Source organism: Pan troglodytes, chromosome 19 (genome assembly GCF_028858775.2).
Source record: "Pan troglodytes isolate AG18354 chromosome 19, NHGRI_mPanTro3-v2.0_pri, whole genome shotgun sequence".
Classification (NCBI taxonomy): Eukaryota; Metazoa; Chordata; class Mammalia; order Primates; family Hominidae; genus Pan; species Pan troglodytes.
In genome coordinates, this window is record NC_072417.2 from 52880151 (window position 1) to 52904445 (window position 24295).

At 46.4% G+C, this 24295-nt stretch overlaps 1 protein-coding gene and 1 non-coding gene across 18 annotated transcripts in view; both read left to right on the top strand.

Annotated features, from left to right (window-relative positions):
• Positions 1-24295, top strand: part of SPECC1 (sperm antigen with calponin homology and coiled-coil domains 1) — a 310582-nt gene that overhangs the window by 270142 nt on the left and 16145 nt on the right. For 13 of the 17 annotated variants that reach the window (XR_010152991.1, XM_016930818.3, XM_054670412.2 and 10 more), the window contains one exon: positions 18411-18527. The exons of the other annotated variants lie outside the window; for them this stretch is intronic. Coding sequence is in view for 12 of the 13 variants with exons in the window: in XM_016930818.3 (XP_016786307.1) it covers positions 18411-18527 (117 nt within the window). In the remaining variant the exon portion in view is untranslated. The remainder of the gene's footprint in view (positions 1-18410; positions 18528-24295) is intronic. 17 annotated transcript variants of the gene reach the window in all.
• LOC112206128 (U6 spliceosomal RNA) lies at positions 11631-11732 on the top strand. Its single transcript, XR_002940333.1, has one exon. It is a non-coding gene; the product is annotated as a U6 spliceosomal RNA (small nuclear RNA).

A 24295-nucleotide genomic window follows, 5' to 3' on the forward strand; every position in this document is an offset into this window, starting at 1 on the left:
CTTCTGTAAGTCATCAAGGTCCATGTTGGAGAATTAGAAGCAAGAGGGTAACAGAGGCAGAGGATAAGAGCAGAGGCTTAGGTTGAGGGAGAGCAGAGGCCAGCGCCCTTGGATGTGGTGGCCGGGGGCTGAGAGGTGGAACTGGGAAGACTGGAAACTCAGCCACCCTGCAGGCTAAGGGCCCACATCCTCCCTCTTCTGACCTGCCAAATTCCTACAACATGCAGGAGAAAGTGAGGGAACTAATAAGGTGAGCTTATTAATCTGGTTAAAGGTTCTTGGCTGGGCACAGTAGCTCACACCTGTAATGTCAACACTTTGGAAGGTTGATGCAGGAAGATCACTTGAGGCTAGAAGTTTGAGGCTGCAGTGAGCTATGATTGTGTCACTGCATTCCAGCCTGGGTGACAGAGTGAGACCCTGTCTCTCTCTCTCTCTCTCTTTTTTTTTTTTTTAAAGGTTCTTACCATGAGTTAGCCTCGTCTCCTGACTTTCCAGGGTCATTTGAAGGAAGCATGTGCATCAAAACTGCCAATTTACACTTTAAAAATTTTTATATAAATGTTAGATGTTTTGCCAGCTTCAGGAAGGAAAAACAGGATTTTCAAAATAAAATGTTATAAGAATGTGTCATCCTCCTGGGGACTGAGGGTGATTTAAGTCCCTTGGTCTTCTTTCCTCCCATGGGCTGTTTGTCCCCAGCTGAGGGCCTCCATGGGTCAAGTATGCCAGCAGCTGCTGCTGCAGCATAACACTGCCCAACACCAAAGCCATCATCTTGTCACCATTCAGAAAAAGGAGGCCTTGATTTTTGCTGCTGTTCCTTCTCCATCCCCCAGGACAGCATGTGAGTCTATTTAGATAATCACAGTCCCAGGTGAATCTGCACTGAGCATTTTTTCCATTCTCTTACTCGTGAAATGTTCATTTGGGAAAAAGAAGTAATTTCATGGCAAGACACTTATGATTTCACAGGCTGAATTCAGTCTTTCTGAGGGTAGGAGGTTAACGGAGTTGAAGGTTACTTTTCTTTCTTTCTTTTTTTTTCTGAGATGGAGTTTCTCCCTTGTTGCCCAGGCTGGAGTGCAATGGTGCGATCTCAGCTCACTGCAACCTCTGCCCCCTGGGTTCAAGCAATTCTCCTGCCTCAGCCTCCCAAGTAGCTGGGATTGCAGGCATGCGCCACCATGCCCGGCTAATTTTGTATTTTTAGTAGAGAAAGGGTTTCTCCATGTTGGTCAGTCTGATCTTGAACTCCCGACCTCAGGTGATCCGCCTGCCTCGGCCTCCCAAAGTGTTGGGATTACAGGTATGAGCCACTGCGCCCAGCCTTGAAGGTTACTTTTCTAGTATAAACTAAACTTGATCTTGGAACAAAATTCCTTATAATCAATTTTTCAGTTATTGCATATTATTTTCTTAGTACAATTCTAATTCTGCTGACTACAGAGTCAGAAAGGGTTTAAAAACCATGGTAACAGGTGGTCTCCCAGCCAGAGCTGTGGTTTTGGAAGACGTGAGGAAGACCACAACTCCTGAACTAGGATGGGGGTTGGGATATGGAGAGGAGAAGGTGGACAGATGGATGCAGAAGCAGAGTGGCTGACACATGCTGCAACACAGATGGGTCTGAGGATGCTGCACTGAGTGAAATCAGCCCATCACCAAAGGGCACGTGCTGTGTGGTGGAGGAACATAGTCGCATGTGTGTTGTTGGGAGGTGGAGTTTAAGGTGGAAGAACCTCTTTGAGGGCAATTTGGCAGAATCCATCAAAATGGATTCCACCTGTGTGCAGAGAGGTGCATGGGAGGACAATTATCGCAGTACTGTTTGTGATAACAGAAAACTGGAAACAACCTAAACGGGCTGCTGTCTCCATCCATGTGATGGACCTGCATGTGTCATCAGAGAATGAAGTAGCAAATGGTGATGGAAGTAAAGCTAGCAGTGACAAAATATTTACCACGTGACCGACATTGTCTAAGTGCATCTAATCTTGACCACAATCTCATGAGTTAGGCATTTTGTATCCATTTTACAAATACAAAACTAAGGCAGCAACAGGCTCCATGACTGCTCAGAGTCACACCCTAGTAAGGGATAGAGCTGGGACTGAACTCCTGCTGTTGGGCCCAGCATCCAGTCCCTTGGTCTCTACACTGAAACTGTTCCTCCAGATGTCGTGAAGGACCTAGCTCTATATATCTTGGTAAGGGTGCAGAACATGCCACCATCTGCATAAAAGGGGGAAATACACATGCATGTTTGCATAAGTGCAAGACAGCACTGTCCTGTAGAACCCTCTGTGATGATGGGAATGTTCTGTATCTGTGCTGGCCAATCCTGTAGCCACAGGTGGCTGCTGAGCACTTAAAAGATGCCTAATGTGACTGAGAAATGGAATTTTGATATTATTTAATTTTAACTAATTTAAACAGCCACATGTGGCTGGTGGCTGTCCTATGGGGCAATGCAAGGTAGAATATAGACAGATGGATGTTAAAGAAAAGATCACCGGATTTTGTGGTTTGCAATCCCTACTTTTAAAAAACCTTCTGCAGAAGCATCATTGGAAGAACGGGTTTCATAACTGTTTATTTCAGAACCACTAATTTAATCTAGCCACTTCATTTGAGAGATGAGGAAACTTAAGGCAGAAAAGTTGAGTCACTTTCCTAAAGTCATATTCAGCTGCGTTAGTGTGAGGAGGAAGGAGCGGGTCACAGTTTGGTTTGGTTTGTTCCTCTTTAGAGCATCAGACATTCTAGTTTGCCAGGGGCTTCATTCAATCTGATGTCAGCTCAGTTCTTAGCATGGCTGGTCGGTTCCTGGAAATGGCGGCTTTGGGTGAAACCATGTGCTGTAAGCCATGGGAACTCAACTCTGGCCCATGTCAATTAGCCTATGGTGAAACTGGTTTTGTTACACAGCGTGTCACCATTTCACTTAATGTTACAGTGTCCAAGAACCTCCCAACATTAAGTGAGGACTTACTATAAAAGAAAGAAAGAACCAGACTTTTGTCTCCTGGGCTCCCAGAACTCCATGACGAATCTTGCAGTGGCTCGCCCTTTCCTGAAGCCCCAGAGTTCATCCTGCCTCCTGCACACCCCAGGCTCAGGCTGTCCTGCCTGCCTGCACCACAGCATGGGTGAACCATGGTAGGACCATGCTTCCCTGCAGTGTACTCCTCAGCGCCTCACACATGGAGGGCTTTGGAAATGTTTGTGTGGACTCTACTCCCAGCCTCGAGGGCTGAACCGCTAGTGAGTTGTGCAGATGGCTCATGAGGAGATTTCTCCAACATTTCCTTGAGGGAGCTGCTGGACACAGGTAAACACTCAGCAAGGAGCAGAATGGGGCTTCAGGGGGCTGCTAGTCCACTGAGCCTGGGTGATTCCAGGAGGAGAGGAGCCAGCAGAGCTGTGCATAACCATGACCTTTTTTAGAAGCAGCAAGCAAGGAGGAAGAGTGGAATTAATGAAAATGAGGTAGCCAACTTAACAGAAAGGCAGAAGAGGAAAGAAAATTCCAGGGAAGTGTTTCCCCAGAGGCCTGAGCATGGTCCTAGGGGACAGAAGATGGCAGGGAATCATCTGGGATCCGAGGTGAGGGCACAGAGAAGACCTGTTCTCAGGACGCCGAGGAAGAACTGGGAGGCCCCTGCTGAGCCGCGGGGCTTCACCTGCGTTGGGGTGCTGTGTGAGGCTAGCACTGCCAGTGGAACTGCTGTTGGGCTGGAGGAAGTAGACCCAGCCAGGGGGCAGGAGGTGTTGGCCGCAGGCCCATGCTTGCAAGGCAACCAGACCCTGTGTCACAATGCCAAAGCCAGTTAACCTCCGGGAAGAAACGCTGTGGGTGGGGACTTCTGAGTGTTTGTCAAGTGAAAATGGAGGAAGCAAGAAAGACAGGGCCCCAGCTGCTCCTGAGATGTGTATCTTCTGTGATTCTGTCTCCAGGGAGGGACTGTGCAGCATCTGCCTGAACATCTCTGGGACACAGCCGTCCTCTCGCCATAGGAAGGCTCTTGCCCACAGAGGAGTAAAGGGAAGGGCGCTGCTTCCTGCACCAGCTCACCGTGGCCGCTGTCTCCATTTTCGCAGTCTCAAACCCTCAGTGCTTTCAGTGTGGATAAAAGAGTGGGAGGAACATTAAAAAGCGAATTATTCCAAATTAGTCTCTAAATTTAATGCAATTCCGATTAAAATCCCAACAGACTTTCTTTATTCTTGAACTTAACAAAATAATTAAAAATTCACCTGGAAGAATAAGCAACTAAGAAGAGCCAAAAAAGTTTAGAGAAAGAGTGCTGATGAAAGTGGGTTGCCCTGCCTGACTGGAAAGGTGCAATAAAGCCACGGCAGAGGAGACCCCCTTGACACGTCATTCTGCCCACCGTAGCATTGCAGAAGCAAAGACACAGTGGAAACAGCCATGAGCATGGCCCCTGCAGCTCATGGTTCAGAATAGTAGTGACACTGAATTGAACGGGTTGAGGAGGTCTGCATTTTTTTAAATCTTAAAAGATAAGTAGAAGTTGTCAGATTTGATTTGGGAGATAATGAGCCATATAAAATCTAAAGTAGAAAAATAAATAATTGGTGGGTGCGTGCAGTGGCTCACGCCTGTAATCCCAGCACTTTCAGAGGCTGAGGCAGGAGGATGACTTGACCTCGGGAGTTCAAGACCAGCCTGGGCAACATAGTGAGACCCCATCTCTAAGAAAAGATGAAAAAGAAAATTAGCCAGGCATGGTGGCTTCCACCTGTAGTCCCAGCTACTCTGGAGGCTGAGGTGGGAGGATCACTTGAGCTCAGGAGATTGAGGCTACAGTGAGCCCTGATCACACTATTGCACTCCAACCTGGGCAGCAGAGCCAGACCCTATCTTAGAAAAACAAACAAACAAAAAAGATTAAAGCAATAATATGAACAGGAGCAGAAATGGAAAGGCATTCCAAGGAATCCCAGAGTTATTCCATGAGGGACAAAAGGTAGCTTTCCGCTGCCAGAGATGTGACTTGCCCTTTGCAGCAAATATAAAAGAAGTCACTTCAGGTGTTCTGATTGTCTGTAGCTGTAGAGCAAACCACCCCGAAACAGTGGATTACAATAACATCTTCATTAACCTTATGAATTAAGTGTCTTTAATTTTTGCCAGTTTGATGAGTGAAAATGATATTTTACCGTTTTTATTTTCTGGTGAGACTGAACATCTTTTCATACATTTCAGACTATTTGTATTTCCTCTTCAGTACATTACAGGTTCATTTCTCTGCCAATTTTTACTTGAGTTGTTTGTCTTTTTCTTTGAGACAGAGTCTTGCTCTGTCACCCTGGCTGGAGTGTAGTGGCGCGATCTTGGCTCACCTCAACCTCTGCCTCCTGAGCTCAAGCAGTCCTCCCACCTCAGCCTCCCAAGTAGCTGGGACTACAGCTGCATGCCACCACATTTGGCTAATTTTTGTATTTTTTTGGTAGAGATGAGGTTTCGCCATGTTTCCCAGACTGTTCTCAAACTCCTGGCCTCGAGCGATCCACTTGCCTCAGCCTCTCAAAGTGCTAGGATTATAGGCATGAGCTACCATGTCTGTCCTCTTTCTTATTGATTACAGGAATATATTTTGAGTATTAGTCATTTGCTATACATATATTGGTTTTAATTTTGTCATATAGAAACTTTCTTTAAGTCAGATTTCTCAATCCTTTCCTTTATACTTTTTGCATTTTGTGCCTTAGATGGCTTTCTTTCCCCAGGATTATAAGCCTATTCTTCTATATTTTTCTTTTTATAATGTTATAATTTTGGTTTTTAAGCTTAGCCATCTGGAACTCATCTCTAGGAAACAAGCGATGCGAGACTAATCCCTGGGAGAAGGGAAACTCCTGCAGTGATGGCCAGCTCACCAGCTCTCTGCCTGGGAACAATATCCACTTCCCAGTGCAGGGAGCTGGCCTCTGAGCAGAGCACAGCAGCCCCACTGGCTGAGGAGGCGGTGATCAGAGAGGGGCAGCCAAAGCTGCACATTTTATGGAATGAGGCATCAGAAAGGAGGATGCTGTGAAGATAGGGGGCCCAGGAGTCTATGTGCAGGTCTCCACAAGTCATGGCCAAGGGTTGTGCTGTCCGTGTGCAGGACGAGGCCACTCGAGGTTTACCAGATAGTCTGAGATCAGAACAGAGGTACTAAAACTGGATGTGTGTGTACACTTGTCCCAGGCAAGGACCGAACACTGAATGCATGGCAGGGAAGGAGCACAGCCTGCATTTGCTGAGATTTCACATGAAATCTTATGTGTGCATTTGCTTTGTATCCTCTCTCACCAGACCTTCAAAGTAAGTGTGATCCTCCCTGGGCTTTTATTGCACATGCTGAGCTCCAGTGAGGAATGAGCTGCTTTTATCCTCTGTGATCTGTAAACTGTTAAACTTTCCAAAAAGTAAAAACTCAATCTGATTCCACAGCTGTGATAATAAAGACCGATTGGGAAAACCCCAGAGAGATTCAGGGAGTGAGACTGTTTAGATCACCATGAGCCTGAGACAGCTGGTTCCTGCAAGAATGAACGTACAGCATTTTCTAATCAGTCTCCTGCCTTTTTCCCAAGAAGCTTTGCTTTTTTCTTTTTGACTTTTGCAGTTAGTGTACACAGAGTCAGTTCATTCACAGACACCTCATGGAGGCACCTGGAGGTCATTGGTGAAGGTAAAGAAGTACTGGGAATGCAGCCACGGAATCCAGCTGTGTCCTCGGTTGAATTTAGCACAGTACACAATTCAGTGTGTACCCTGCAGCTTGTCCCCCCAGTGATTGATGTTTTTACCAAATGTTAATAACCAAGGCAAGGCAAGTAACCAGGCAACCAAGGCAAGCGAAAGCATCTTCTAGAAGCAAATGCGCAGGCTGTGTGGATTTGCTTTGCCCTGTCCTGCTGCGTTATTCATGAGTGCTGTCTCTACATTCCCCTGTCTGGAACTTTAGTACAACCTCAACACTCTGGGAAGATATTCTTGGATATGCACTAAAATTAGAATTTTACCTTCCCGTGTGTAATTCAATGTCTTCATTTTTCTCAAATGACTTTTGCTTCATTGAGGTGGACAAAATTCTGTATCTTACTTTTTTTTTTTTTTTCCTAAACCCTCCCAGAGACCTATAACCAGTTTTGGAGATGGTTGGACTGTTACCCTTTTATTAAACATCTAAGACTTCCCTCAAAAAGTTCCATATTCCACTCAGAAATATTGCTAAAGTATTTATATCCTGGGAAAAGTTAATTTGTAATTAGTAACTAGCATTTCCCTGGGTAAAAATAATCAGCAAGTTTCTTTCTGTTTTTGCTCCACTTTTTCCTCCCCAAAAATCTTGTACATAAATTCCAAATGTTAGTGTTCAGAGTGGACACCACACTCTAGCCCCTTAAGACAATCAGGGTCCTTCCCTCCTTGTTTCCTTCCTCCCTCCCCCTCCCTGTCCTCCCTCCTTCTCTCTCCCCTTCCCTCCCTCCCTTTCTTTCTTCCTTCCTTCCTTTTTTTTTTTTTTTTTGATAGGGTCTCGCTCTACCACCCAGGTTGGAGTGAAGTGATTTGATCATGGCTCACTGCAGCCCCAATCTCCCCAGGCTCAAGTGATTCTCCTGCCTCAGCCTTCCCAGTAGCTGGGATTATAGGCATGCACTATCATGCCTGCCTAATTTTTACATTTTTTGTAGAGACAGGGTCCCGCCATGTTGCCCAGGCTAGTCTTGAGCTCTTGGGCTTAAGCACCTCCTGCCTCGGCCTCCCAAAGTGCTGGGATTTGTGAGCCATCGCACATGACCTCCTTTTTAATTGAGGTATAACATGCACATGTGCATGGGGGATGCTCACGAGGTGACCCAGGTCTAGAAAGCACAGCATTCAGCCCCTCAGAATCCTCTTCATGTTCCCCTGGTTACCAGCTTCCACTCAAGGATAACAATGATCCTAGTCCGTTTTATTCAGGGATGAATATCAAGGAAAATACCAGAAGATACAGCCTACAGAATGCCTGCTGGGCTGCTTTTCATTTTCTTCTCATTGTTCTTTTGATGAACCTCTGAGTCTCAGATGAGTGGTCCTTGGGAAAAGACCTTACCATACCAACATCCCTGGGGTGGTCTGTGTTTCTTCTTAGTTTTGGCTGCTTCTGTGAGCATTGAGGACTGTCGCGCAGCAGCTCAGCCAGATTTCACCTCTCTCTACTTTAAGGCCTGTGCCAGCTCTAGTCATCTCCTCGCCAAAAATGAGACTTTTCACCTCCATCCAGGGGTAGGTCCTGGAGTGAGTTCTCAGCTTGCTTCCTGGGGTGCCTAGGACTTGCCCGGCCACCCATGTCCCACAAACTGCTGTTTTTCTGCCTGGTGCCCAGTATATTGGCCCTGCCCACACGAGTACCTTGCTGCCATGGTTTCCTTGACCTCTCTGGTCACTGCAGTGGGACTGGATCTTAACCCACCTACCTGGGACCCCACAGACCTTGCCTAGCTCCTGGCTGCCCAGGGCTGGATGCTTTTCCAGTCCAGGAAACCAGCCCCCAAGAGACTGGTGAATGATGGCATGATCCCATCGCTGCTGCCTGCCTCTTCCCTCCAACCCCCACGAACTGGCCCCCAGGGCCCAGGCTGCAGGAGCTCCTGGAAACTGTGCTAGCCCCAAGAAAGTCCTGGCTCCTGGAGGACTGATCCCCTTGCACTCCTTAGGCCATCGGCTGCCGTCCGCAGCCTCCCCTGCCTCCCCTGGGCTCTGCTGATGAGGGTGCAACACACTGCATAGCTCATAGCCTCTGTACGTGGTCTGCAAGGGAACAGTAATTTAAATGACATGGCTTTGAATGAACTGAGAGCTCTGATAAAGCATAACTCAATTCATCTCTTTTCTGCAAGTCATCTTCCATCCATGTGGAAAGTGTGAATGATATCAGTTGTGCCACACTGATATTGACCCCCTCGTTCCTGAAAATACACCTTAGAGCTCATGAAAGCACACCCCAGTTACTGGAAAGGAAGCCACTTTTGTTGTAAGAACAGCAGCAGAGCAGCCTCTGAGGTGCACAGGGCTCTGCAGGTTGCTGCTCGGCCTTATTTCTGAGTAAGGCCTAAGTACACATAGCTTTTTTTTTGTTTGTTTTATTTCTGAGAAATTTAATTATTTTAGTTCTTTTTTTAAATCAACTTTTATTTTAAAGTTTCAGGGTACATGTGCAGGATGTGCAGGTTTGTTACATAGGTGTGCCATGGTGGTTTGCTGCATAGATCAACCCATCACCTAGGTATTAAGCTCAACATACATTAGTGATTCTTCCTGATGCTCTCCCTCCCCCACCCCCAATAGGCCTCAGTGTATGTTGTTTCTGTATATGTGTCCATGTGTTCTCATTTGTTCACCTTCCACTTATAAATGAGAACATACTTTGTTTGGTTTTCTGTTTCTGCACTAGTTTGCTGAGGAAAGGGGCTTCCAGCTCCATCCATGTCCCTGCAAAGGACATGATCTTGTTTTTTTATGGTTGCATAGTATGGTGTATATGTACCACATTTTCTTTATTCAGTCTATCACTGATGGGCATTTGGGTTGATTCCTTGACTGTGCTATTGTGAATGGTGCTGCAGTGGACATAACGTGTGCATGTATCTTTATAATAGAAGGATTTATATTCATTTGGGTATATAACCACTAATAGGATTGCTGGGTCAAATGGTTTTTCTTCTAGATCTTTGAGGACTACAAGGAACTTAAACAAATTTAGAAGAAAAAAAACAACATCCCCATTAAAAAGTGGGCAAAGGACATGAACAGACACTTCTCAAAAGAAGACATTTATGTAGCCAACAAATATATGAAAAAAACCTCAACATCACTGATCATTAGAGAAATGTAAAGCAAAATCACAGTGAGATACCATGTCACACCAGCCAGAATGGCAATTATTAAAAAGTCAAGAAACAACAGATGCTGGCGAGGTTGCAGAGAAAAATGGAACACTTTTTTTTCTTTTTTGAGATGGTATATTAGTCCATTTTCATGCTGTTGATAAAGACATACCTGAGACTGGGAAGAAAAAGAGGATTAATTGGACTTACAGTTTCACATTGCTGGGGAGGCCTCAGAATCATGGCAGGAGGTGAAGGGCACTTCCTTTTTTTTTTTTTCCCCCAAGACGGAGTCTCACTCTGTTGCCCAGGCTGGAGTGCAGTGGTGCGATCTCAGCTAACTGCAACCTCCGCCCCCCCGGGTTCAAGTGATTCTCCTGCCTCAGCCTCCTGAGTAGCTGGGATTACAGGTGCCTGCCACCGTGCCCGGCTAATTTTTGTATTTTTAGTAGAGATGGGATTTCACCATCTTGGCCAGGCTAGTCTTGAACTCCTGACCTCGTGATCCACCCATCTCAGCCTCCCAAAGTGCTGGGATTACAGGCATGAGCCGCCGTGCCTGGCTGAAAGGCACTTCTTACATGGTGGTGGTGGCAAGAGAAAAAGAGGACAGAAGCAAAAGTGGAAACCCCTGATAAACTCATGAGATGTTGTGAGACTTAGTCACTATCACGAGAATAGCATGGGAAAGACTGGCCCCCATGATTCAGTTACCTCCCCCTGGGTCCCTCCCACAACACTTGAGAATTCTGGGAAATACAATTCAAGTTGAGATTTTGGTGGGGACACAGCCAGACCATATCAGATGGAGTCTTGCTCTGATGTCCAGGCTAGAGTGCAGGGGCGCCATCTAGGCTCAGTGCAACCTCTGCCTCCTGGGTTCAAGTGATTCTCCTGCCTCAGCCTCCCAAGTAGCTGGTACTATAGGTGCACACCACCATGCCTGGCTAATTTTTTGTATTTTTAGTAGAGATGGGGTTTCACCATGTTGGCCAGGCTGGTCTCAAACTCCTGGCCTCAAGTGATCCATCCGCCTAGGCCTCCCAAAAAGTGCTGGGATTAACAAGCGTGAGCTACTGTGCCTGGCCAAAAAGGGAGCACTTTTATACTGTTGATGGGAATGTAAATTAGTTCAGCCATTGTGGATGACAGTGCACACGGCTTTGAATTGTCCCCCAGCTGCACTGGACTGGGAGTTGCTGGCGCTCCTGATGCTCAGCTAGAATTAGAGATAATTTCAGATGGCAACTAGGGGACTCGGTTGGGGTTGTTCCACTCTGAGATGAAAGGGAACGTCTTTATTTAGGAGTATAACGTTCTTGGAGCGAGTGTTATGTCACAAACCATAGTTGGGTGGCCTCTACCTCTGCCAACGTCAGCAATAAAAAGTCTGAGGCAGGGAAACTTTTTAGAGGGAAGAAGAGTGTTTCCTGATCATGGGCTTGGGCTTGTCTACCTGACTAGATTTGGACTTTTATAATAATTCTTTTTTAAGGTGGTACACATTCTCCTTTTTCCTGTGTTGTTTCTGTGTGGTCTCACTGCTGCAGTGCCAGGATCTGCATTCAAATACGGCCGAGCTCCCAGAGCACCACCAGTGCAGTCTGTCCTGAGGCACTGGACTCTCAGAGCTCTCCTGCGGGTTTCAGTCATTTTGTTTGGTTTTTCAACCATGGCTTTGATCTTGCCAGACTTTAGTCTCAACCTGTGACCCATTTATAGTTACAGATCAAGAACTAGTGGTCACTTTGGCAACATACATACCAACATGGAAATGATACAGAGAAGACTGGCAGGGACCCTACACAAGGAAAACAAAAAAATAACTTTTTTTTTTTTTTTAAACAGAGTCTCACTCTGTTACCCAGGCTGGTGTGATCATGGCTCACTGCCACCTTGAATTCCTGGGCTCCAGTGAGTCTCCCACCTCAGCTTCCCAAGTAGCTGCAACTACAGACATGCACCACCACACTTGCCTGATTTTTATTTTTATGTATTTTATATTTATTTTTTTGAGACAGGGTTTCACTCTGTTGCCCTGGCTGGAGTGTAGTGGCATGATCTCTGCTCACTGAAACCTCTGCCTCCTGAGTTCAAGCAATTCTCCCCCTTCAGCCTCCTGAATAGCTGGGATTACAGGCACACACCACCATGCCTGGCTAATTTTTAAATTTTTTTGGTAGACGTGAGGTTTCACCATGTTGCCCAGGCTGGTCTCGAACTCCTAACCTCAAGTGATCTGCCCACCTTGGCCTCCCAAAGTTCTGGGCCACCACTCTGAGCCCAGAAACTATTCTTGACAGTGTTCAATGAACTAGCATATGGGTGCCTTCTTAGTTGTGGGAGATGGTGGCATTGTTGAGCTTCCGGATCCATCTGACCTCTCAAATGCTTCTGAAGATTTTGCAGATGAAGAAAAATGCTGTTTTGTATCAGAAATGATAGAAGATGTAAGTGTGTATATAATGTTCTCATGTTTTTGGAAAAGAAGGATTTAGCAAGTGTTAAAGTGAATTTGGGAAGGGAGCGAGGAAGGGTGAGAAGGAGAACCTGGCCCGTTTGGATGCACAAGTTCCTTGGGGCGGTAGCATTCACCAGTGCAGAGAGCAGTGCCATCCACCCCAGAGTCTGTTCCTGGTGGGCCTGGCCTGGCCTCAGAAAATGGGGTTCTAGTTTCTTTAACTGACAAGAAGGAATCAAAGTTTCACCACTCACTCCTCTAGAATCTGCCCTCTCCCACCCTCAGCCTTTCCTTTCACTCTTGTCGAAGACATGAATTGAGCAAGCTGCAGGGCCTCTTTCAGCAGGGTCTGCTTTCAGTGCTGCCAACAGTGCTGACATCCATGCCACAGCCACCCTGCCTGGTGTCCTCTCCTCTCCTCACCCTTCTCTGCTGGCAGTGTCCACTGCAAATGGGACATGTGCTTCAGAGGCAAATGGAGCTGGCGTTCTGGCCCTGACTCTGGCGCTAGAAATATTTCTTTTTGTTCTGGCTTTCTTATCTGTAAAATGGGTATAACACTAGTCACCGTGCATGGCTGTAAATGAGAAAATGCACAGTGACAGGCTCATCACAGGCACTCAGCAAATGCCACTGCCCTTCCCAGCCCACCATTTTTTTTTTTTAAAGACGGTTTCCCTCTGTCATGCAGGCGGGAGTGCAGTGGCATGATCTTGGCTCACTGCAAGCTCCGCATCCTGGGCTCAAACGATCTTCCTGCTTCAGCCTCCCAAGTAGCTGGGACTACAGGCATGTGCCACCACACCCAGCTAATTTTTGTATTTTTAGTAGAGATGGGATTTCACCATGTTGGCCAGTCCGGTCTCAAACTCCTGAGCTCAAGTGATCTGCCTGCGTTGGCCTCCCAAAGTCCTGGGGTTACAGCGTGAGCTACCGCACCCAGCCAAGGGACTCATACTTAAAGGACTTTGGTCTTGCTCATTGAGCATTTGGTTTTCTATTTAAAATGTGACCTTTCTGTTGGAAACGATCTAATATCCGTCAGCATTGCTCTTGGGAAAGAACACTTCCAGGCAGGGCAAGCACTTGCCTTGTGTACACAGATGCCTTGAGATCAGCATAATGTAAACGTCAAAACGGGTTTCTGGATCTAAAGCCTGGCTTGCTTTCTTCCAGGTCAGCACTGCAAGAGATGGGTTTGGAGATAGGGTCGCAGCCAGCCTGTGCGTGGCAGAGGAAGGAAGGGGGAGCTGAGTACTGGCAGGGGCCACAGTGCTCTCTGCCCTTCCCAAGAGGAAAGCAGAAACCAGACCCTCTGTTAGAGGCCCTCCTTGTTTTCACCTTCCCAGGGTTTGATGTCCATAACATCTGGTTTGAATGATTCCAGTGAACTGGATGGGGCACCCCACTGCCCCACCACCGCCTGTTGTTTTTTCATCTTTTTTTTTTTTTTTTTTTGAGACAGAGTTAATCTCTGTCACTCCAGCTGGAGTGCAGTGGCGCTATCTCAGCTGACTGCAACCTCCACCTCCCAGGTTCAAGCAATTCTCCTGCCTCAGCCTCCTGAGTAGCGGGGATTACAGGTACCAGCCACCACGCCCAGCTAATTTTGTATTTTTAGTAGAGTTGAGGTTTCACTACATTGGCCAGGCTGGTCTCCAACTCCTGACCTCAGGTGATCCATTCACCTCAGCCTCTGTAACCTACAAACCTCTTCAGAAAGTGTAAAATGAAAGCATTCCCCATTTCTAAAGCAGTGTCCAGGTTTCATCAGGTAGCTGTCGAACCCAAAGAGACTTTGAAGCCAAGAGTCCACAGGATCAGCTTCCCAGTGGCCCCAGAAGTTACAAGATGGGGCCCTCCCAACAAAAGGCATCCTCAGGCTTTTACGTAATGCTGATGTGCTTAGCAACTGCTGAAAGTTGATTGTGCTTGAGTCGTGAAAGCCAAGATGAAGAGACGTTATTATGGTTGTGTGTTGCTTTCAGCTAGATACTCCTCGCTGGGGAAATGTAACTGCAAAGCAGACTCCAGAACACTGTCTTCCTGAAAGCCGTTGCTTTTGGGGAACATTCTGGGGCCCACCAGGGTCATCCTGGATGCTGACTGGAACTGAGAAGAGGTTTCCTGGGAAGATAGGGACAGATTCTTTGTATCTATGTCATTCAGGTAAACCCTACATGTGACATGTGACACCATCTCTTTTGACCTCAGTTTCAAATGAGATATTTGACCAACCTTATTGCTAAGGGTCAGGCTAGCTTGAAATAACCCTCAAGAAATCTAGATAAAAACCTAAATGAGATTATAGGCTTTTTTTTTTTTTTTTTTTTTTTTGCCTAAGATTATTTGCTTCCAGAACCCTAAGGAAACTTCACAGGAAACATGGTACCATATTTTAGTATACATCTCCATCCTATGCATGTTCTCCAGAACCTCTTTACACACACTTTGAGGAGAGTTCCATCAAACCTCCTTCTCTTATTCCATCTTAATGTCATGCATTATTTCTCTTCATCCTGCCTCTCCTTTTCAGTTACAAATTGATTCTGATAGAAACACCCTAAATGACCTTCCCAGGGCAGTCAGAGAGTTAACTTGTTGTAGGGTTGCATTTGGCCATCTGGGCAGAGGGAGGAAACAGTGGTCAGTGTCCACCCTGTGGGAGGGAGGCAGCACCCACCACAGCTTTCCAACTTTGCTGGCTTCACATTTCCCAGGACAGGGCAAGAAGAGGAAGAGCTCCTCAGTGGCTGTGGGGAGAGTGCAGGAAGGAGCCCTAGACTTGCCCATTTCTTCTTGTCCCAAAACCCAACACAGACCTAAAACTCAGCCAAGCCCAAGCTATGCCCCGCTTCTGCAATCTCTTGCAAGGCCCCTGCTTAAACAACCTGAGCTCCCAGCTTTAGCAGGCTTGGGAACTTGATGCTTCATTTGGGACAAACTTTGTGGATCCAGGGAAGAAAACCTTGTTGGGGTGAGCAGGTGGCCGACAGGACTGAGGATCTAAGAGGTGGGGATGCACTGGAGTCCCTAGCTGGCCTAGGGGACCGGTACAGGAGTCTTCAGAAGCCACCATCTCGATGGGCAGGGACTTAGAATTGAATTTTTTTTGTTTTTGTTTTTTTTGAGACAGAATGTCACCTAGGCTGGAGTGCAGTGGTGCAATCTCAGCTCACTGCAACCTCTACCTTCCAGGTTCAAGGCATTTGCCTGCCTCAGCCTCCCAAGTAGCTGGGATTACAGGTGCCCGCCACCACACCTGGCTTATTTTTGTATTTTTAGTAGAGACGGGGTTTAACCATGTTGGCTAAGCTGGTCTCAAACTCTTGACCTCAGGTGATCCACTTGCCTCGGCCTTCCAAAGTGTTGGGAATAGAGGCGTGAGCCACCATGCCCAGCTAGAGTTGGATTTTAGTTTCCTTATCACTGTGTACCAAGCAGCTGCTGGGGGCTGCACCCATCCCGATGGAGGAGCTTCTTTCTCCCCATGCAGCCTCATGCTCCCTGCTTGTTTGGTGTGCTGACGGGGCTGCTGAACAGGACGGGTTTTCTTTTCCCCCTGAGAAGCCTCCTACATTGTGGGGAGAAGAGTGTGGTAGGAAGAGCAATCCAGAGACAGTCTTGTAGGTCTTTAAGACCTTCTCATCTTGGTCTGCTTGTTGCGAATTGGGGTTATACAGAGATGGTGATGGTGGTAGTGATGACGGTGGTGGGGATGATGGTCATGGTTATGAAGGTAATGATGACGGTGGTGGGGATGATGGTCATGGTTATGAAGGTACTGATGATGGTGGTGGTGGTAGTGATTCCTCCTTGACCAAATAAGTCTGGGAAATGCTGGCATGTACAAAACTAATCAGGTGGGTTAATTTGAGAATAAGATATCTTTGAGCCTTTAATGACTCTCCTGAGGGATGGACAGAAATCCTCTACTGTTTTGAGCACTGAAGGCTTTTCCTCAATACTATTCTGTGAATGGATTTGGGCAACACCAGGCCATTCCTGGTACCAAAACAAAATGTACTCTGAGCAAATTTGGGAAGTTTATTCTTATGTTGCCTTACTGAAAAATCCAAAGGTAGATTCCCATCTATTATTATTATTATTATTATTATTATTATTATTATTATTATACTTTAAGTTCTAGGGTACATGTGCACAATGTGCAGGTTTGTTACATATGTATACATGTGCCATGTTGGTGTCCTGCACCCGTTAACTCATCATTTACATTAGGTATATCTCCTAATGCTATCCCTCCCCCCTCCCCCCACCCCATGACAGGCCCCGGTGTGTGTTGTTCCCCACCCTGTGTCCAAGTGTTCTCATTGTTCAATTCCCACCTATGAGTGAGAACATGCAGTGTTTGGTTTTCTGTCCTTGTGATAGTTTACTCAGTATGATGGTTTCCAGCTTCATCCATGTCCCTACAAAGGACATGAACTCATCCTTTTTATGGCTGTATAGTATTCCATGGTGTACATGTGCCACATTTTCTTAATCCAGTCTATCATTGATGGACATTTGGGTTGGTTCCAAGTCTTTGCTATAGTGATTAGTGCCGCAATAAACATATGTGTGCATGTGTCTTTATAGCAGCGTGATTTATAATCTTTTGGATATATGTCCAGTAATGGGATGGCTGGGTCAAATGGTATTTCTAGTTCTAGATGCTTGAGGAATCACCACACTGTCTTCCACAATGGTTGAAGTAGTTTACAGTCCCACCAACAGTGTAAAAGTGTTCCTATTTCTCAACAGCTTCTCCAGCACCTGTTATTTCCTGACTTTTTAATGATCACCATTCTAACTGGTGTGAGATGGTATCTCATTGAGGTTTTGATTTGCATTTCTCTGATGGCCAGTGATGACGAGCATTGTTTCATGTGTCTGTTGGCTGCATAAATGTCTTCTTTTGAGCAGTTTCTGTTCATATCCTTTGCCCACTTTTTGATGGGGTTGTTTGATTTTTTCTTGTAAATTTGTTTAAGTTCTTTGTAGATTCTGGATATTAGCCCTTTGTCAGATGGGTAGATTATAAAAATTTTCTCCCATTCTGTAGGTTGCCTGTTCACTCTGATGGTAGTTTCTTTTGCTGTGCAGAAACTCTTTAGTTTAATTAGATCCCATTTGTCTATTTTGGCTTTTGTTGCCATTGCTTTTGGTGTTTTAGACATGAAGTCCTTGCCCATGCCTATGTCCTGAATGGTATTGCCTAGGTTTTCTTCTAGGGTTTTTATGGTTTTAGGTCTAACATTTAAGTCTTTAATCCATCTTGAATTAATTTTTGTCTAAGGTGTAAGGAAGGGATCCAGTTTCAGCTTTCTACATATGGCTAGCCAGTTTTCCCAGCACCATTTATTAAATAGGGAATCCTTTCCCCATTGCTTGTTTTTGTCAGGTTTGTCAAAGATCAGATGGTTGTAGATGTGTGGTATTATTTCCGAGGGCTCTATTGTGTTCCATTGGTCTACATCTCTGTTTTGGTACCAGTACCATGCTGTTTTAGTTGCTGTAGCCTTGGAGTATAGTTTGAAGTCAGGTAGCGTGATGCCTCCAGCTTTGTGCTTTTTGCTTAGGATTGTCTTGGCAATGCAGGCTCATTTTTGGTTCCATATGAACTTTAAAGTAGTTTTTTCCAATTCTGTGAAGAAAGTCATTGGTAGCTTGATGGGGATGGCATTGAATCTATAAATTACCTTGGGTAGTATGGCCATTTTCATGATATTGATTCTTCCTATCCATGAGCATGGAATGTTCTTCCATTTGTTTGTGCCCTCTTTTATTTCGTTGAGCAGTTGTTTGTAGTTCTCCTTGAAGAGGTCCTTCACATCCCTTGTAAGTTGGATTCCTAGGTATTTTACTCTCTTTGTAGCATTTGTGAATGAGAGTTCACTCGTGATTTCGGCTCTCTGTCTGTTATTGGTGTATAGGAATGCTTGTGATTTTTGCACATTGATTTTGTGTAGATTCCCATCTTATCACAATCTTCCTCATCTGTGATACTGCACAGTTTGCAATAGTACTTGTTTATTACTACTTTTCTCTCCTGCAGAACATTGACATCACCAATTTCAGCAGCAGCTGGAGCGATGGCCTGGCCTTCTGTGCTCTGCTCCACACCTACCTACCTGCCCACATCCCCTACCAGGAGCTGAATAGTCAGGAGAAAGTAAGTCATGGCCCTGTCACCTTGGTTATCCTCTAAGAAATGCAGGAGTCCTAATTGATAAACCCCACTGTGGGAGGGGGCTTACAGGCCTGAAGTAGAAGTTGGGATATTGATACCAGGTACAGATAACTCCTGAATGTTTGACTGCACCGTGGAATCCCATCCTCAGCAAATCTTCCTGAGTTTCCCTTCTCAGGAATCTCACCTTCATGGTTTCAAGACCTTGGCCAGCATTTTTCAAAGCCTATTCCAAAGAACCAGCAAGCACCAACAAAAAGAATTCCCTGTTCAAATAAGTCTTGGACACTGTATATTGCATCACATTTTCAGAGAGCATGGTGCCTGTTAACACATTAAAGACTTCAAGAAGTCCTACATTAAGAAATCTATGTGACTGTTTAACACAGCATAGATCAGATCCACTTAACCTCTTTACTTATATTTGTTTGTTTTACTACAATCACACAACAAGGGTTGGCAAATTTTCCCTGTTAAGGGCCACGTAATAGACTCAGTGGGTCAGGTGGTCCAGTCACAACTGTTCAACTCTACCATCGGGCTAAAGAGGCCATTGATCACTTTGTAAATGAATGTGCATGGCTGTGTCGCAACAAACCTTTATTTACAAAAACAGGCTATGAGCCAGATTTGGGACAGCAGTTTGCCAACCCCCTGACCTAGAACCTCCTACAAAATGTCCCACAGAGCATACTTTGGAAAATACTGTGCTGGGTCCCGCTGTTGGTCACTCAAGAATTTCTTGTCAAGCATTGGGCACTATCATGAGAAAACAGTCAACAATAGAGACGTTCTATGCCCTCATGAGCTAGACAGATAATAAGCAAGCGAGTAGACTTATAACAAGTAAAATTATAAATTAGCAAGGATAAGTGGTCTAAGAGCCCAGAGAGAAACTCAGTGCTGTGAGACTGAGTGACGGGGATCACATTTAGACCAGGGAGACTGCAGCGGTGATGTCAAAACTGGTGTTGGGGCTGGGCATAGTGGCTCCCGCCTGTAATCCCAGTACTTTGGGAGGCCGAAGCGGGTGGATCACTTGAGTTCAGGAGTTCAAGACCAGCCTGCCCAACATGGTGAAACTCCCATCTCTATTAAAAATACAAAAATTAGCTGGGCATGGTGGTACACACCTGTAATCCCAGCTACTTGGGAGGCTGAGGCAGGAGAATTGCTTGAACCTGGGAGGCAGATCGCACCACTGCACTTCAGCCTGGGCAACAGAGCAAGACTCCTTCTCAAAAAAAGAAAAGAAAAACAAACTGGCATTGGAAGGTAGAGGAGGCAGCAGTGCAGAGCCAGGGCTATGGAGCAGCAGCAGCTGGGGAACACCTTGGTGTTGTCCAGGCCGTGGAAGAAGGCTGGTTGGCTGGATGCAGTTAGTGGGGCCAGAGAGGCTGTGCTGATCCAGGGAAGTGGAGGGGGCAGACCCCCATAGCTGGGCTGATCTGGGGAGTCTGGGGCGGGAGAGGCGACAGAGCTTCCCCACAGCTCTGGTTTGGCCTCACCCACTAACCATGAGGGTGGTAGCAACGCAGACGGAAAGACATAGAAGGATTCGAAATATGTCTCAGACAGAATCAACTGGATTTAGTGACAGATTGGTTGTAGGGGAGGAAGAGAGGAAGGAGTCAAAGATGACGCCCTGGTGTCTAGTTTGAAAGGGCCATTTTCTGAGATGGGGAGGGCATAGATATGTTTAAAAGCTCTGTTTCGATTATCCCACATCAGGATTTAAATAAAGTACAAAGAAGGATCATAGCAATGACAAAAACTGAGCAAAGTAATTTAATTTTTAAGGTGTTAGAATTCTCCAAAAAAGCAGAACCGAGAGAGAGAGAGAGAGAGTGTGTGTGTGTGTGTGTGTGTGTGTGTGTGTGTAGAGAGAGAGAGAGAGAGAAAGAGGTGGGGGCTGGGGAGAGAGATTTATTCTAAGGAACTAGCTCGAGATTATAGAAGCTAGCAAGTCCAGCATCTGCAGGGTAAGCCAGCAGGCTGGAGACTCAGGGAAGAGCTGATACTACAGTCCCAATGTGAAGGCCATTTGCTGGTGGAATTCCCTCTTCTTCGGTGAGGTTAGCCTTTTCTTTTAAGGCCTTCACCTGATTAGATGAGGCCCACCCACACTAACTGGGGTCATTTGCTTTGCCCAAAGTCTCCTGCTTTAAATGTTAAACTTGGGCCATGTGTGGGGGCTCATACTTGTAATCCCAGCACTTTGGGCGGCTGAGACAGGAGGATCACTTGAGCCCAGGAGTTTAAGACCAGCCTAGGCAACATAGGGAGACCCCCATTTCTACAAAAAAAATTTTTTTTCAATTAGCTGAGCTTGGTGGCGCACATCTGAGATCCCAGCTATTCAGGAGGCTGAGGTGGGAGAATCACTTGACTCTAGGAGTTTGAGGCTGTAGCAAGCCATGATTGTACCACTGCTCTCCAGCCTGGGTGACAGAGACCCTGTCTCAAAAAAAAAAGAAAAAAAAAAACCTTCACAGAAACATCTAGAATAATATTTGGCCAAGTATCTGGGTGCCATGCCTATCCAAGTTAACACATGCAATTAACCATCACAGAATATATTAAAATCTTTAAATTACTTTTCTGTGGGGTGCTTTGTTTGTGAAGCAGGCTGTACAGGATTATTAAACATTCTGGGGGAAAGATTGTATTTAAATCATGTGAAGTCTGAGGGGCTGTGAAATATGCAGGTGGTGATGGCAGGCAGGCGATTGCACAGCAAATCCGGAGCTGGTTGGGAGAGCAGAGCTTGAAACACAGATCTGGGGGTCGTCCATGAAGAGATCCATGCTGTCTAATGCAGGTTCCTGAGATGATGGGAATGTTGTGTATCTGCACTGCCCACAGGGCAACCACCAACCACACCTGCTTTTGAGCACTTGAAATGTGGCAGATGTGACTGAAGACTGAATTTTTAATTTCAATTTTCATGTTAATTTAAATAGCCACATCATGTGTGGCTGCCATGTTGGACAGCATGGGCACAAATGGAATTTAAAGCCATTAGAGTGGAGGAGAGCACCCAGTCCCTTGGTCTTAGGGAAGCATACAGAGGGAGGACCGAGGAACACACCTGGGAACCCCAGTGTTTGTTGTGGAGGTAGAGGAGGAGGACACAGCAAAGGGAACCAGGAAGGAGCAGCCAGAGAGGTGGCCTGAGCTGGGGCCACAGGCTTCAGCGGCCTCACGGGTCACAGATGTGATCTATGCATTTATTTCCTCCCTGCCCTCTTGATGTCTTAGTGTCTGCTTTTCTGATACGATTTTGGAGAGATAACTGAGGAAATAGTGGGCATAAAAGCACTGAAAATAGTCAGAAGGCCTTTCTAACACTGTGCTGGGTGAAGCCCACACATGCACACACCTACGTCCTCCTGACAGTGTGTGTGCGTCACTCCCTGCAGTCATCCAGACAGACTGGCTGCTTTGTCCTTGAATCAGCATGGCTGTATTGGAAAATTATGGACCTAAAAGTGTTTGTTCTCAGGCTCCAAATTGTGAGCCTTGCCTCCTGGGCCAGAGCCCCTGTGTCTGGCACTAGTCTCTGCGATTCTGAGCGCAGAGGCTCCACCAGCTGCCCAGGCCTCCTGCAGCCGTGGCAGCATGCAGTGGGGGCAGGCTGAGGCCATGGTATAGGCCCCTGCTCCCTACATGCAGGGTTGAATTTCTTCCCCAGACCAATCACCCGACCACCAGGGAGTGTGTAAGGCAGCGTGTGGAAGACTGTGGGTCTGTGATGAGAGTCCGAGTCAGCCCTGGATGTCTGGAATTTTTCATTTTAGGATCTGTTTGGCCTCACAGTAATCTTGAATTGGGTTGTGTCCCAGAGCCTAGGATTTTATTTGCTAATTATAGCCCGTTTGCCACTCTCTGAAGGAACAACCAGCCTCCTGTTTCCTAAATGCCCCATCCTGGCCACACTCTGGAGGAGCCACAGTGGCTGCAGTGACATTTCGCCACTTCTTGGTGTGTGGCTTGCCCTGGGGGATGCTGGCGTTCTTTTTGGTGAGAGAGGCCATATCTATCACAGTTACGGGTGTGGGTTTTCAAAGTAACGTATCCCAACAGGCAGACTCGTACCGTATAAAACTGAGCACACGGAGGGAATCTTACTAGAGCAGAGAGGGGAAAGAGCAGGGAAGATTTCCTAAAAGTGTGTTAGAAGCTGGGATTCACAGGGAGCAAGTGGATGTGAATACAGCACATACCTTGGGTCATCAGGATGAGAGACACATGTGTCCAGCCCCAGCCTGGAGCTGTGTTCCCCTATGTGCTCAGTGCCAGGGCATTTTTTTTTTTTAATTTACACTTACATCAGAAAGGGCACCAAGAGAAGCCTTTAATGTTTGTAAAACTATTAAAATCAAAATCTAAAAAGTATGTGATAGAGTTGTTGATAGCCCAGAATGTATAGAAATTATGAGGTGTCCCCACCTGGATGGAAGCAATTAAACTATGTCTGACATTGGTATTAAGTAGGGAATTTCTGATAAAAACTAACAAGCATGTCTTCTATGATAGTAAAGAGATATATGATCACAGGGTGCGATTTACAGTCCATGAAAGATTTTGTCATTTTGTTGTTGTTGCTGTTTTGAGACAGAGCCTCACTCTGTCACCCAGGCTGGAGCGCAGTGGTACCATCTCAGCTCACTGCAACCTCCGCCTCCCGAGTTCAAGCGATTCTCCTGCCTCAACCTCTCGAGTAGCTGTGACTACAGGCACACGGCACTACACCTGGCTAGTTTTTATATTTTTAGTAGAGATGGGGTTTCATCATGTTGGTCAGGCTGGTCTCAAACTCCTGACTTTAGGTGATCCACCCGCTTGGGCCTCCCAATAGTTCTGGGATTACAGTGGTGAATCACTGTGCCCAGCCATTTTTGTTTTTATTGTTTTCAGTAAAAAGATAGGGCATTCACTTGTCCGCCTTTGCAACTCTCTGCTTAGTCCAGACGGACTCAGGTAGTGGACTGGACCTTGCTTATGTCAGTGTCTGAAATGAATGAAGTGTGACCCTGAGAGGGGGAACTCTAGGATTGGCATCTTTCTCCCGTCGGTTTTGAGTGTGAGGCCCAACGAGCCTAACCCCTCAATCCCTGCTGGTGACTAAGAGTTTTGCCACAGGTTGGGCACTTAGGCTGTCCTGGAACTGGAAGGTCCCAGGCCTGCACCATCATCCCCCGACCAGGGCAGACTGAAGCAGTGATGGCGTCACCCTGCGCGGCCCCTGTGGGCTGAGCTGCATCTGAAGCTTACAGCCCGTGGGGGAAGTGAGGCCCTTCGGAGCTGCTGCTTGTCTGTGGCTTCTGCCTCCCAGGTGGCCTCTGCACAGTGGTGGTGACAGTGATCAAATGAAAGAGCATTGGGATAGTAACACTTGGTCACAGATGTTCTGCTGCTGCAAAAATGAATAAAAGTTACTGTTGTGAATAAAAAACCACCCCCTCTCTGTATTCTGTGTCACCCTGTATACTATTTCAGGGTATTTTGAGACAGTTTTTCATCAAGGGGTCCTCCCACCTCAGGCTTCAGAGTAGCTGGGATTACAGGCATGTTGCCACCATGCCTTGCTCCGCTTGTGTTTTCACAACAGATACTGAACATAGAAACAGCATGCAGCACACTGTGAAAACACAGGCGGTGCCAGGCGTTGTGGCAACATGCCTGTAATCCCAGCTACTCCAGAGCCTGAGGCCGGGGGATCCCTTGAGCCCAGGATTTTGAGGCTG